Below are 15736 nucleotides of genomic sequence, written 5' to 3' on the forward strand. Positions count from 1 at the left end.
CTCTCTTGGCCTATGAGCACAAGGCTTGGAAAATATATCCTAAATGAATGGAAGGAGTCCAAAAGCGGTGGTTCCTGGCAGAACACTTTCCATGACACTGGACACTGGAGTCGACAGTAAGTCAGATACTTACTTATCTACAAGAGTCCGTATTACCGCCAGTGTGTCCAGCACTAACCCATCCACATTTTGTTTCTTTCTCCTTGGCTCATGAGGTCCTCGGCCTCTTCTTGGAGGCCGGACAGGGTCCCGAGGTTGGCTCCTACTATCAGCAGTAGGGACTGCACTGTTCTCAGCCTGTTGCTGGTGGGTGTCAACATTGTCTTCTGCTCCACTGTCATCTCGGCAGATGCAGGAATTACCCATAGTAGTAGTGGCACCTGTAGTCCCCAATAGGTGGGCTATGTGCTCCTCAAGAGTCAACAGCAGACCCTGACCAAGGCTTCTGCTTGCTAAGAACACAGCCCAACCAAAGACAATCATTTAGATAGTTTTCAATTTTCCGAGTACTGTTTTCATACTGTGGAATTGAACTTGCATTCTATTCATTTTTAACAACTGAATGCTGGAGAAGGTCAAGCAGCTCATTTCCAACATTATCAACCACTGGGAATGCTGGCCATACACTGGCAGTTCTACAAGAGAGGAAAAGAGAAAGGAAATTAACAGAAGGTCTTGACTATTCAATCACTCAAATTGCTGGTGTGGTTTCAATGGCATTCAGATTACAGTGAATAATCACCCTTGGATATCCTTATAGGTTCCCAATGTAAAGATATCTTTGGATAACAGAACTAACAACAACAGTTCCTTTTAGATTAAAAAAAAAAAGATTGTTCAGTATGTGTATGACGTGTGTGGATATTAAAAAGTCCATGCTACGGCATCATAAGGAGGCCATAGGAAAATGTTCAGAAGTCAGTACTCTCCTAATCATGTGGGTCCTGGGCACTGAATTCAGGTCACCAGACTTGCACAGAAAGTACTTCACCTACTAAGCCATCTTACCAGCACCAACAACTCCTTTTTATCAGTCATTACATTATAAACTTGATTGCTAAACCATATCCTTATAAGCCATAGGAGTTCTAATCAATGTTTTAAAAACATGTATGTAGTTCTTATCTCTACAGAAATACATTTGGCAAATTTGTGGAACATTTTCAAAGGCTCCTTCTGTGATTAAAAAATGAATCATATCCTTTATTTAAACATATGGGACAATTTAATATGTTTCAAATAAAATATCTAATTACAGATGTCTGTTGTTGAAAAAGTTATGATACTAATATCATAGCTGCTGTCTAATAATAAAAGAATGTTTCTCTGAAATGATGGAAACTATACTGATTTTTAAAGGAGGATCACTCAAGAATGTACAGAAGTCAAGGCTGGAGAAATGGCTCAGTAGGTAAGACCCAAGTTCAGATCTCTAGCACTCACATAAAAGATTGGTCAGGGCAGTATGTGCTTGCAACACAGCATTGGGAGCCAGATCCTAGTAGATCCCAAAGAGCCAGACTAGCTAAGATGGCCAGCTTCTGGTTCAGTAAAAGATTCTATCTCAAGAAAGTAAAATAAAGAACAATAGAGAAAGACATCCCATATTCTGTTCTGGCCTCTACATACTCAGAGGGAATATGCACATGTAACACACGCATACACACACTCACACACACACACACAAACTCAGAGAAGGGGGGAGGAAGGAGAGGGAGAGAGAATGAGAATATTTATAGAAATCATGCAAGTGGTTGTAGACAAAATTTTTCTATTACATAAGCAAGACTGTTTAGAAGATTGTGAATTCATAACGAAATGTTACATTCTTTACAATGATTAGTCTGTTGCTACAAAGTTAAGAGTAAAATATACTGGTTATCTCTGCCTGAAAACATTCTAAGCACTTTTTACCAAGCACCAGGGCTGGGACTAGAAGGATAAAAACAGGGAAGGCACAGTCTCAGTGAGCCCATGGAGGAAGGCACAGTCTCAGTGAGCCCATGGAGGAAGGCACAGTCTCAGTGAGCCCATGGAGGAAGGCACAGTCTCAGTGAGCCCATAGATGGTTAGTTTCATCCCACACAGTGCGCTTACCATCATAAATGATAGAAATAGCTCTTCATTGATCTGAGAACATGTGCTTAGGTTCTGGAAAAAAAGACTTGGAAGTAGGAGACAGAAAAAAGGATGATAGCTAAAAGTAAAAACAAAACAAAATAAAAACCCCAACAAAAGGCTGGGTGTGGTGGCACACCCCTTTAATCCCAAGATTTAGGAAGCCGAGACAGGTAGATCTCTGAGTTTGAGGCCAGCCTGGTCTACAGATCAAGTTCCAGAACAGCCAGGGCTACACAGAGAAGTCCTGTTTCGGGAAAAATAAAACAAAAACAAAAACAAAAGATGAGAATTTTTTTTCTTTAAGGTTTGAGAGCATTTTATTAGAGGTTAAAAAAAATCTAGGGCAGGCAACTTGTAATGTATACACACACACACACACACACACACACACACACACACACTGGTGTACATAATTTCACAAAGTACCAGAGGAGAATGGAAGTATGGGAATAGAGAGATATTACTGCCCTCAGGCTGTTTCCCTCAAACCAATGTGGCTGCCTCTAAAATTTGAAGCTTGTATTTAAAAAGGATGTACTGAATATATAGGTAAGAACATGACATAAGGACTCAGCTGGAAATGGATTTTTTTAACATAAAACACATACTAAACCCAGAAAAAGTTGCATAACATTCCTATTATTCTGAAGGCCAGGGCATAATTCCTCCTCCAGAGAAGAGATAATCAAGAGTTTTCTGTGCTTAAAGAACAGAGAAAGAAACAAGAAATAACTTTACACAGTTAAAAGATTTATAAATTTTGTTTATATATATTTATATAGTCATTTTATATAAATATTATATAATATAAAATATATCTGTAAATATATAAATATAACATACATATAAATGACAATATCTTTATAAATAATGAATATAATATACAAATAATATATAAATATATGTTATATATTTATAAATATTAATATTTATTTATTAACTATGCTGATTTCTGAAAAAGACCTAGTGACATTTAAGAACACATGCTCTATGCTAGGCCTAGTAGCACATACTTGCAAATTCTAGCAATCAGGAGGCTGAAGCAGGAGGATTATGAGTTTTTAAAGGTCATTGTGGATTATATAGCAAGACTCTTACATGTGTGAGTTTGAATGCACACATGTTTGGCTCTTCTTGTCTAATGACCTTTGTTACACATCTGCTTGCTTTTATACCAATTATTAGGCACTCGAAAATTAGTTTTTCCTTTCTATCTGAAGCTACAAATGCTAATTCTTTGGATTTTTTTTTTTTTTTTTTTTTTTTTTTTTTGGACAGCATCTCTGTAGCTCAGGCCAGTTTAAATTCAGCATGCAGGTTGGGCTGGCCTGGACTTGCAGCAATCCTCTTTCATGTGCCTCCTGAATGCTGGGTTACTAGTGTGAGATACCAAGCTCAGTAACTTCCTATGCAATATACACAGAGCTACCTTACCAATTTATAGAAATATACTTCAGTTAGCAGGATAATGGTGGCATGTATCTTTAATTCCAGCACTTAGGTAGAGGCAGCCTGGTCTACAGTGAGTTCCAGGAAAGCCAGGGCTATACAGAAAAACCCTTCCTTGAAAAAAAGGAAGGAAGGAAGGAAGGGAGGGAGGGGTAGACGAAGGAAAGAAGGAAGAAAGGCAGGAAGGGAGGGAGGAAGGGAAGAAAGGCAGGCAGGAAGAAAAGACATAAAGAAACTTTAACTTTTTAAAAGCTAGTTGTTTTATTTGTTTTTTGTTTGTTTTTTTATACATTATAGTATAAACATCTGTTGCTAGATCTATTAGCATTTTGGGATGTTGGAAGAGAGTGGTCCAAGATGATTCAACACATGTGTTCTTTAAAATGATCTCAGAATGTCAAAGTAAGCTTAAGTCCAGGAAACAAAGACCTGAAGGAGACAGAACAAGTCCTATAAAATTACAGTTTGATAGCATCAGACATAAAGTTATTTAGCATAATTTACAAGAACAATATTAAGGGGCAGGCGAAATGGGCTGAAGGTTAAGAGCTGCTACTGCTCTCCCAGAGGGGCCATGTTTGGTTCCCAGCGCGCACACAGCTGCTCACAACTACCTGCAACTCCAGTTCCTTGAAGCCTGGTTTCCAAGAGTTCCTGCAAGTTACACGGTGCACACAAACTCGTGCAGGTAAACACATATAACAATAAATAAATCTTTAAAGAGAAAAAACAATGTCAAAAGTGCCTGTGATGAAGGCAGCTTACTGCATCTCAAATCTTAGAGTTCATTCTACCTAAAACTATTTCCTAAGGCTTGCATAAATATAGATTACTTCCTTAATGTAAATTTTTAAAAATTTCAATAATTTTTATAATTTCAAAGTGATTAGGAGATATTCCACACATGCAAATATTTTTAAAATCTAAGTTTGAAGTGACAAGGGGAAAATTAAAGTTTTTTTTTTTTTCTTTTCCATTTCTGAATTTGAAGTCAAGTATACTTTGGGTCAATGTCTCCCAAGAGCTATTTCCTTAAATATCCCCGAAAATGATGTTTACTATAAGTTTGTTAGGCAGGATATATTTTTGGGGGGTTGGGTGGGGTAGGCAGTGTAGGGTTTTGTTTTTTTTATTTTTTATTATTTTTAAGAATCTCACTAAGATGTCCATACCCAATTTGGCATCGAACTCCTGGCTCAAGTGATCCTCCTGCCCAGCCTCCAAGTAGCTTTGATCATGGGCATAATGCTACCAGCCTAGTGAAATGAATTTTTTTTTAAAGTTTCAATGATTTTAACACTAGAGATTTTAACACTTTTCTTTCTTTCCTTTTCTTTATTTTGTTTTTATTTTTTCAAAGCAGTTCTCACTATGTAGCTTTGGCTGTTCTGGAACTCAGGCTGGCCTCAAACTCAGAGATCCTCCTGCCTCTGCCTCCCAAATGCTAGAATTAAAAGTGTACACCACTACACCAGCTAGAGACTTTTTCTTAGCATAAAGCTGTAATGACCAGGTGTGAGGTAGGTGGTAGGAGCCATGAAGTGTTATACAGTATTCATCACTCATGAAACATACAAAGAAAAGAGAAGAGCAGTTAGCCTAAAAAATTCATGAAATGGCCATATTCTTTAGGCTTATAGCCATGGTACATGCATATGCAAAGTATAAATTCCTTCAGATTCCTTCAGTATTACAACTGCTTAGCTTCTTTCTTAGAAGCTACTCGAGACATATTTCCATAGGAAGGAAGTTCTGCCTACTTATTGTTTGGCTACTAAGGCTAAACCATTACACTTCAAACAACTTTGTTTTGCCTTTAAAGAAAATGTGTTATCTCCCCAAAGACCACTGTTTGAAGACAGTACCCTCAGCTACATATTTTACACAGGCCACCAGGGGCCACCTACAGCACAAGCACAGTACATGGACATCACAATCAGACAGCCCTGGGTACAAGTCTCAGTTCTGCTATACTCACTGGCACTCCCTCCAAGGAATCTGACCATGATACACTTTACAAGAGGGAAGAAGGAACAATTATTACCTCATAATAACTCCAGAGTCAAAATGCTTTCCAGGATGCAGCCCACGCCTGTGACTACTTAAAAGCTCCCTAGGTGGTTCTGATGGCAGCCAAGTCTGGAAATCACTATTAGTACCTACCACAGAACCTGCCATCTACTGAATGAATTATCAGATAAACTAAATACTAAATGGTGACTCTCGTGAGAGCAAATATGTCAATATTCCTTTCCAGAAAAATTAACATTATTTTTGAATGTTTGGAGATGACAGTGAAAATAGTCATTAGAAAACTGTCATAACTACAAAATTGTGTAAGAAAGGGCTCAAGTCTGCATTATGAAAATTTCATAATGACACACTTAAAAAACAATTGGATGAAAAACAATAAAAATAGTTCCATATAGTATTTTCCATTAAATATACCATATGAAGCATTGTAGCCTATTTATGGGTACTATTATCCAGAGTTGAGATGAGATTATATAAAGGCAATACATTTTTTAATGCCTATAAATTTCAACATTGTCTTCTCACCATTATCTCATGAAGTCAATTTTAAAACCAAACACAAACACAAACAACTATTGTATCTGTGACTGGGGCAAGCCTCAACTGAATCAAAAAGAACTCTTATTACTGAATACCAGTGCTTAGTAGATCTTTCTCGCCATCTTAATGGCAACAACTTAAACCATCACTCTTAACTACCATTTTGCTGCAAGATTATAGACAATATAGCATTTAAAGTTTTCAAAATTCCTCTGAGAAAAAGAAAAAGAGAAACCAACAAACTCAGTAGATCTTTGTAAATTTCATGTGAGTCCGGTATTCACTGTCTCACTGCCAGAAAACAACAACAACAACAACAACAACAACCCACCACAATCCTCTACTCTCACCCCCCACCCCCAGAGGTTTTAGCCAACTGGTCTAACCCTCTCTAACAAATGGTTCAGGAATTAGTGATTCATCTCTTCAAATACTTGCTTGCATTTAGTTATTGAGCTCATCACTGATTAAGACCTTCCTTTCCCCTGAGAAGACTTCAGGATTATGCATGCTGTCAGGAATGGGAATGTATGCTGGTTAAATGAATGATCATAAGAACAGAAAACAAGTCATCAGGTCTAAAACACCTCGTCATTCCAAAACAGTGTTACAAGATATAAGGTGGTCTTTAGCCCTTTACCCTCGAGGCTAAACCAAACAGCATGCAAGGTCAAGTTATATATTGTCCCAGTGATTTTTCTCTCATTAGAAAATGTTTTTGGATTTTCTCTCAATACAGTATGTCTCAAACAGTAGCTTCTGGTATCATCTTTTATTGTCCTCAACCAACATTTTATGATGAAAACTTTCAAGCATAGAGCAAAAGGAACTAATTCACTATAAACAGTGAGTATCTATATATAACCACTATATAACCACTTAGTCTACAATTCACATTTTGTATTTGTTTTATTACAAATTTGTCCATTATATCCTTAGCAAGCCATCTACATCTTGCAAACATGTATTTTGAAGTTAGCTGTATACTTTAGAGTAACCACTGCCCCCATAACTCAGCATACCTATCACTAGTTAGACCTCAATGTTTTTTAGAAGCTAAATTTATATATCATGCAAACCTTAAGTATCTAAATGCTGAGTTTTGTCAAACACATATATCAGTGTCTTCAAACTCTGTCAAGGTAGGGTACATTTCCAGCAGGGTACTTGCAGTAACCACAGAGGAAAAGAAAAATATGGGAAACATTACCCAGAAATAAGTTTTTTTTTTAAAAAGCAAGACTTCTTTATTAATTATTGAGGTTAGGTGGAGGAAAACTAACTAACAAGACTGATGATTTAGTGCTGTAATAAGAAATGCAGATATTATTTTGACAGCATACATGCCAGGCTGAAACAGAAGGTACCTAAAGTTTTTGTTTGTTTTTGATTATTTTGTTTTATTTTATGTGTATGGGTGCTTTGCCTGCATGTGTCTGTATCAGAGGCCAGAAGAAGAGAGTTCCAGATGGCTGCGAGCCACTATGTAGGTGCTGGGAATTGAATCCAGGTCCTCTGAAAGAGAAGCCAATGCTTTTAACCACTGAGCAATCTCTCCAAACTAGTTTCTAAAGATTTTTTAATTATTTAGTTTAAGGTCTAAAGCATTTGTTGTTTTGTTGGAGGAGAAGAGGCAAAGCCTCAGAAGCCCTCCAGCTCCATGGGCCCTGCAGACACTAGGGTCCACTAACTACAGATAAAAAAAAAAAAAAAAAAAGCATTTTCTTCCTGTTGCTGAGAAAAAAATACCCCAGCAAAAGCAAGCTGGGGGAGAAAAGATTTATTTCAGCTTACAGTTCATGCTAGTCCATCACAGCAAGGACATCACAGAGCTAGGATCTTGAGGAAATTAGTCATATCACATCAGGAACACATAGCAATGGATATATAAATCCATGGCAGCTCACTTTCCCCCAAACCCAAAGAATGGTGCCACCTACTTATAGGCTAGGTCTTTGCACATAATAAAGTTACCCACAGCCATTTCCACTGACCCACTTAATCTGGACAGTCCCTCAAGGACACCGGAGTGGCTCTGGATTGTGTCAAATTGACAAAACTAAGAATTGAATGTGCTAAACATGTACAAGTTACAGAGAAGGGGCATGTAGGTTATATGCAAATATTATGCCATCTTATATAAGGGCGCTGAGCATCTATAAATTCTGGTATCTATAGGAGACCTGAGGAGCCAATCTCCCTTGCATATCAAGAGCTGATTGTATTTGATTGGAATTTCATTTTACACCCAGAAGGAAGGGCAGCCTTGATAAGGTATTTTTCACATGACTCAAGAATCCAAAATTGTGTCATAGTAGTGCTGAGCATTTGAGACTTAGGTTATACAGGGGACTATTATGCCCTAGACTGTAACCTTCAAGTGGCTAGGACAAGCACAGGATGATTCTCCTCTTATGTGCTGAGGTTGGTTTAAGAAAGAACATCTTTGGAAAAAATTAGGTCATCTCTCTGAACTGAAAGAGTACCTGGAAAATTTTCACCTAAAATGTTGAAAGATTCTAATACAATAGCAGCAACATTAGTGTCAAAACTTATAGCAAGAAGTAGGTGAAACTATGGCAGAAAGATTGATAGAACACAATCCTGACCTGACCCATTACAAAGGAGAAAAGACAAAACCTTTCAGGATTTGAAACATGAATCAAAAATAAAACTAGCTGCATATAGTGGTGCACACCTTTAATCCCAGCAGTCAAGAGACAGAGGCAGGCAGATCTCTGAGTTCGAGGCCCAGCTGGTCCAGGACAGCCAGGGTTACACAGAGAAACTCCGTCTTGAAAACCCAAACCAAACCAAAGCAAACCAAAATATCCAACAACAACAACCACAAAAAACCTGTGACAGGGAAGATGATTCTATGGGTAAAGTACTTGTGAAAGGATGAAGACTGGAGTTTGGATCCTTATCACCCACATAAATGTGGGCACCCATGGCAGACATCCTGCAATCAATCCCAGCACTTTAGAGGCAGATGGGACCCCCCACAGCAAGCTGGCTAGCTAGACTAGCTGAATAGACACACTCTGTATTCAGACCCTGCCTTAAGCAATTGAGGATGACAATGACAACTTCTGGTTTTCTTGTGCGTGTGCAAGCACATGATCAGCTATATGAAAACACATAATACACACATGCACACATACTACACACATATATACACAGACAAAAATATATATAAAAAAATTAAAATAAAATTTAGGTCTTGACTAGAGCAAGGAAATTTCAGACTAATAGAAATGAAAAGAACCAACCAAACAGTAAATATTCTTCTATGAGTCTTAAGGATGAAAAAAAAACTACTTTATACCCCAAAAGGAAATTCTAAGAAAGAACTGAGTTAAAAAGTGCTAATGACAGCTGCAGAAGAGGGGAACAAACAAATGAAATAGTCTTGCTTACTTACCCTCAGCAGGCCCAATAACAGGAAGCATGTTGCTGTATTATCCAAGTACACACAAGTTTTAAGGAAAATAACTTTTTCTAATGAAAAAACTCTATGCTATCAAGAAAAGGAAACATACATAAGTGGCACAAATGGCAAAATCTTCTTTAATAATACCTGTTTAAAATGGTGTCTAAAACAACTGATTGTGTATGCACTTGTATACCCAGCAGCTTTAATAGGCAGAGCCATAAATACCTAGGTGAATGCATTCTAAAATATTTAAAACTAGAAAGTTAAAATATTTACAAAACAGAAAATACATTTAAAAATTATGATGGCACTATTCAGTAAATGTGAACCAAGATGAAAAAATGTCCCTGTGTTCTTGGCAAAGGGCGCTGGGGTTAGGGATGAAGGATAGCACTAGACACCATGCTTAACTCCCTGACGAAGTCTATGGCTAACACATGAGGGCCTCTAGAAGGAGGTTGTCGGCCCCAGCACTTTCTAGTGCCTGATCTCACTGACGCATCTCTGTATGGGCACGTTCTTAGAAGACTGTAATTTAGCACTAGCAACTGCATTGCAACACCATCTCAAATTTTGGGGGTGCAGGGCTAGTGGGTAAAGGCGCTCCCCCATGCAAGCCTGGCCACCTGAGTTCAATCGCTGGAATCCATGGAAGGGTGGAAGGAGAGAACAAAGTCATTCTCTGATCCACACACATTCACACCAGGCACACACGGAGAACAAAAATTAATTTTTAAAAATTGAGAATTTAAAAATCATTCCAGGAGGTGGTAGTGCAAGCCTTTAATCCCAGCACCCCCAGGAGGCAGAAGCAGGTGGATCTCTGTGAGTTAGAGGCCAGCCTGGTCTACAGAGGAGTTGCAGGACAGACAAGACGACATAAGAGAAAAACCCTGTCTCAAAAAAAGAAAAAAAAAAAATCACAGTGAGAGGTTAACACAAAGTTTAAAAATTAAATTGATAAAACTGGAAACCCAGATTATTTTGAGGCAATATGGATGTTGTAAACCCCTCCTCCCAAATTAAGCCCTTTGTGAATCCTGCAGGAATCCATATTCTGTACCTGATAGATGAGAAGTTTTGCATTGGTGCCAAGTGTCTCAGGACAGACCACCTTAGAGAAAAAAAGGTACTTAAGACTACAATAAATTTTTTTGTTGAAAAAAGAAAATCTGTGAGTGTTAATATGTGTTCATATGTGATTACAGACATATGTTATATGTATGTGTAAGGGCCAGGACAACCTTAGGCATTGGTCTTTGCCTCCTATCTTGTTTGAAGCAGTATTTCTCTGTACACCAGGCTAGCCAACTTCTGAAGACCTTATCAATTTTGCCTCCCATCTCCCTGAAGAGCACTGGACTACAGATTCATCCCACTGTACAAGGTTTTACATGGGTTATGGGGATTTGAACTCAGATCTTCAGGCGTCTATGAGCAAATATGTTTGCCCACTGAGTCATCTCCTCTGTCCAATTGCAGTAAATCCTAATTGCTTTAAGTCTGGGGCAACAAATACATTATTTTATTAAGCCTTAAAACTAACTTGGAAGTTACTAATATGTAGTACATCGGCATCTGTAACTATGAACAATGATGGAGCAATAAAAACTGAATAAAGGAGTTGTGTTTCCCATGAGGAGGGTGGAGTAGGACTCATAGTCTGAGAATACTGCATTCAGTGAACAAAGGGAGAGGAAACTTAATTCTTTAGGAGGTAGAAGTAAGAAAAAACCAGCTCTGAAACATAAACTACAGAGTGATAATACACTTGCTGAGGAAGAAATTTCAGACTTTCTAATTGAAGTGTACAGGACTCATGAAATTATGCCTGGATACTGTAATTTCAAGCAGTAAGAGAGTCATACGTAGAGATAAAACCTTACCAAATTCTAGGAGTACACCAATTTCTTTCTATTTAAATGTTTTCTAGTTCTCAAAAACTCAGACAAAAAAGGCAAGTAGGCAATCTGGAGAGGTGGCTCAGTGGCAGAGTGCACCCTGCTCTTGCAGAGAACCCAGCACTCATGGTGGGCAGCTCACCAGTGCTTGTAACTCCTACTAGAGGAGAAAATATTAGTTCTTTTATCCTACTAAAAGTTATAAAAGTTTCCTAAGGGCTGTGGCCCAGGTTTTGGCATTCATTACTTCCTCTCTGTTCTGCTTTCAATTTTTAAATGTAAATACCAGGAAAAAATCCATCCAATGGCAGATGCCTTAAAAATGCCAAAGGCTTGAGGAGGAGGAGGAGGAGGAGGAGGAGGAGGAAGGAGGAAGAAGAGGAAGAGGAAGAAGAAGAGGAAGAGGAGGAGGTGGCTGAAATTGATTACTGGTTCAGTTGGTCATTTGTGATGCCTGCTGACTTCCCCTTTACACTTAGGACCCAAATTTTACATTTTACAAGGATATGACCGTAAAGTAGAGAAAATTTCCATAGTGTTTTGTAATGGAGATCCTCATCTTCAAGAATTCCTAATAGGGCTGGAGAGATGGCTCAGTGGTAAAGAGCCCCCAAGCTCTGTTCCTGGCACTAATAAGCTCACAAGCCCTAAAACTCCAGCTCCAGAAGATCACCACCTCTGGCTTCTGGAGGAACCTGCGCACATGTGCCATAGTCCCCTTCCTACACACACATAATTAAAATATTAAAAATAAAATCCTTTGCTTTTGTTTTTTCAAGACAGGGTTTCTCTCTGTAGCCCTGGTCTCACTGGAACTCACTCTGTATACTAGGCTGTCCAAGAACTCACAAAGATCCTACCTGTCTCTGCTTCCCAAGTACTGGGATTAAAGGCATGGGCCACTACCAATAGCCTAAATAAAATTCTTTTAAAATTTGTTTTGCAGAAAAGATTTTATAGAATTCCTAATTTTTTTTTTTTTTTTTTTTTTTTTGGTTTTTCGAGACAGGGTTTCTCTGTATAGCCCTGGTTGTCCTGGAGCTCACTTTGTAGACCAGGCTGGCCTCGAACTCAGAAATCTGCCTGCCTCTGCCTCCCAAGTGCTGGGATTAAAGGTGTGCGCCACCATGCCCTGCTCCTAGTAATTTTTTGAGCTACACAGATTTTAGAGTATTAAAAAAAAAACTGTACTCTAAAACCTTCAAGGTGATTCTCAATCATAAAATCCACTTCACTGAATGTAATTGAAATAAATACCCAATAAAAAATATGGAAAAAAGAAAACATTAATAACAAGAATGATAATAATAAATAAAAGAAAACAAAACAAAAAAAATCCACTTCATTGGACATAGTGAAACACACCTTTAATTCCAGCACTCTGGAGGCAGAGGCAGGTGATCTGAGTTCCAGGCCAGCCAGGGTTATATAAGGAGACCTTTTCTCTAAACACAAGAAATAAAAAACAAACCTGGGTATAGTATATACCTACAGCCCGACCTAAATGGAAGTTGAAACAAGAGGACTGCAGGTTTCAGGTGTGCTTAGGAATATATAGTAAAATACTATACTATTTAGTAAATACTATCTCAAAGGAAGAGAGAGATTACTTCATTATTTGGTTAAATATCCTTGAATACTAGTTTCAACATGTGAGTTTAAACAGATTGTTGTAAATTCACTTCAGAAACAGTTTCTGTTACTAAACTTGCTAACCATACTTTAGAACTGAGAAAGCTGTTTCTCCCCTATTCAGTACAGAAAAACAACACACTATTATATACAATGCTAAGCATTTATAAGTATCAAGTTCCCCTTAATATTTACTAAAAGAAGTTATTTTGCTGACAAAGCATAAAAAGTCTGCATAGACCATGATGGAATACTTTCTATAATCAATAGCTTAAAAATACTGTATCTAGAAAAAAAAAATAAAGGGCTTATACAAACAGCAAAAAGCAAAACTTGCAAAGATATTAAACAGAAGCCCTGGGCACCATGCATCTTGGGAAATCAAGAAGCTCACAAAACCACCACAGAAAGTAAAACAAAAAACCAATAAACAATCAGGAAACATAAGATTAAAATACAGGAAATTCAGGTCAACTTAAAAAAAAAAAAACAAATAAGCCTACTTGCCTACTTTAAAAAGACAATAACAAAAACCCTAGTTCAAAACAACAACAACAACAACAACCCACAAGGAAATCCCTAAAATATGGGACATCAGTGCTAACAATGCAGCTCTAACAAGTGCCACTAACCTAAAGTTATTGAAGTGTCACATGCTGACAGAGGTGACTATTTTAATATTGTAGTCTTGTAATAACAGGGGTCTACACAGCAAGTTATGGTCTCAAGAAATGCAAACTCTACATAAAATCAAAACTGAAAAGTGCCTTGTAAGCTATTACTCTGGAGGTACCACAAGGCAGAATTCATGGAAAGCAAAGCAAAACAAAACAAAACTACAGGCTCATTTACAAATTACAAGTGGTGAGGGATGCTGCCTAGCCTTCACTACCTGTAGCCATTCAAAGGCCAAAGAACAGATACAAGAAAAAGTGAGCCTACAATATTTAGAACAAACTACTTAAAAGAAAAACTACTCAAAGGAAGTGCTAATTCCTCCCAGCACTATTAGAACTGGAAAGTAAATTAAAACTCTCTAAACAAAACCTGGAAACCTCTTCATGTCAAGGAAGCAGGCAGGGTTTAGACTAACTTTTCACTCAGATACATGGTTCTCAGAGCGCTATAGGTAATCAAGACCAGTATTTATGCTAATCTCTTACATCAACAATTTTCCAGATTAGAAAACACATTATTCCTCAACAGCAATACATTACACTATGTTACTTTCACACACACAGCGTTGATTATTTTACAGAAGAAACTCTAAGATGTCAAGTCACTTCAACTAAGGAAGGACCAGCAGATGGGTTAAGAGAGGAGCCTGGGAGACTGCACGACTCTACTCAGACGGTAACAGACACTGCCAACTTTAAAAAAGTTCAAAGTACATCACTCCAGGGGACGAAACCTTACTCGGACATCTACGCAAGACAGAATCTCAAGAGTTTCAGCCCAGTAGCCCTAACTAGGTCTCCCTCTGTAAGAACAGGGAAAGTGAGGCAGACAGCGGGCCGGCAGGAAGTAATGTCAAATTTGGAGGCTCGCTTGGGGGTGCTGCTGGTGGGATGACTCCCCTGTCCCAATTTGGCGCGAAGGCCAGAGACAGCAGAATCCTTACTCTGGGACACCTGGTCAGACTCCAGAGTGAGGGAAGAACCCCGACTATTCCCGTTTCCGCTTACCATCCCGATCTAGGGCTTTCCAACGGAAAGGACAGCCCTCCCCAAGGGTTTTTTTTTACTTAATATTTAGCTCAGGCCTGGAGAGTAGAAGAATCCGCTAGGTCTGGCTCCCGCCTCCAGCCTCCAGCCTCTCTCTAAGGCGAAGAACTCTCCCCAGCCTCGCTTCACGTCGAACTCTCCACCCCAAGGTACTACCAGACCATCCCAGGGGAAGTCGGCTTCCCACTGCAACGCAAAACTCCCCAGAAGGAATCCCTGCCCACGACGTGCGCCCCTCGGCCCCTTCGGTTCCGAGGAGCCCGAACGAGGGTCCCTCCGCGTCCGGAGCCTCCCCAGGAGGTACCTGCTTCTCACCTTAGCCAGTCTCCTCGGGAGGGTGACCCCAGGACCTCCTTCAGTCAAGATCCCCTAAAGGGGAACACCCTCTTCCAGGAACCGCTTTCAGGCGCCTCCAGCGCGGGCCTCGGAGGAGAGCGTGCCCGCTGCTTCCCCAGGCTCTGACCAACGCCACCCTCTCCAAGAGCCCTGCCCAGAGACGGCCACGGCCCCAGTCCAGTCTCTCCGACCCAGGCTTCAGCGGCTGTTCCCTTCCTTCACAGGCGTCGCTAGCCCTCAAGCTCCCTCCCCGGCCACGTCCCCAAGGGGTTTCCCAGAGCAGCGCGGTCGGGCTGTGGCACTGACTTGCACTAGCTCCTGGGCCCACCGGAGGGAGGGGACAGCGACAGCGGCGCGACTCCTTTGTGACAGGTCCAAGAGAGCGGTAAAGATGGACGCGGGGACACAGCACTGCCATTACGCGCAGGGGCCCACCCCCGCTTCACACCGCCCGGGCCCTCCCTCAGTCCCCTAGGAAACGCCCCTTCCTCAGTGGCAAGCCCTCTCTCTCAGACAGCCAATCATCGGTCAATATGTGTATCACGTGATCCCGCGGGTCGGCC

At 39.7% G+C, this 15736-nt stretch overlaps 1 protein-coding gene across 2 annotated transcripts in view; it reads right to left on the reverse strand.

The window, feature by feature from the left end:
* Rspry1 (ring finger and SPRY domain containing 1) overlaps positions 1 to 15649 on the reverse strand; it is a 56182-nt gene extending 40533 nt beyond the window's left edge. The window contains exons 1-2 of one of the 2 annotated variants that reach the window (XM_021169425.3): positions 15480 to 15649; positions 134 to 635 (exon numbers count right to left, since the gene is read on the reverse strand). In XM_021169425.3, coding sequence (XP_021025084.1) covers positions 134 to 483 — 350 coding nt within the window. In that variant the 5' untranslated portion in view covers positions 484 to 635; positions 15480 to 15649. Of the gene's footprint in view, positions 1 to 133; positions 636 to 15152 lie in introns of both variants that reach the window. The other variant, XM_021169429.3, reaches the window with a different exon arrangement.
* Positions 15650 to 15736: the final 87 nt, after the last annotated feature.

Source organism: Mus caroli, unplaced genomic scaffold, assembly GCF_978045245.1.
Source record: "Mus caroli unplaced genomic scaffold, Mus_caroli_1 scaffold_10, whole genome shotgun sequence".
NCBI lineage: Eukaryota > Metazoa > Chordata > Mammalia > Rodentia > Muridae > Mus > Mus caroli.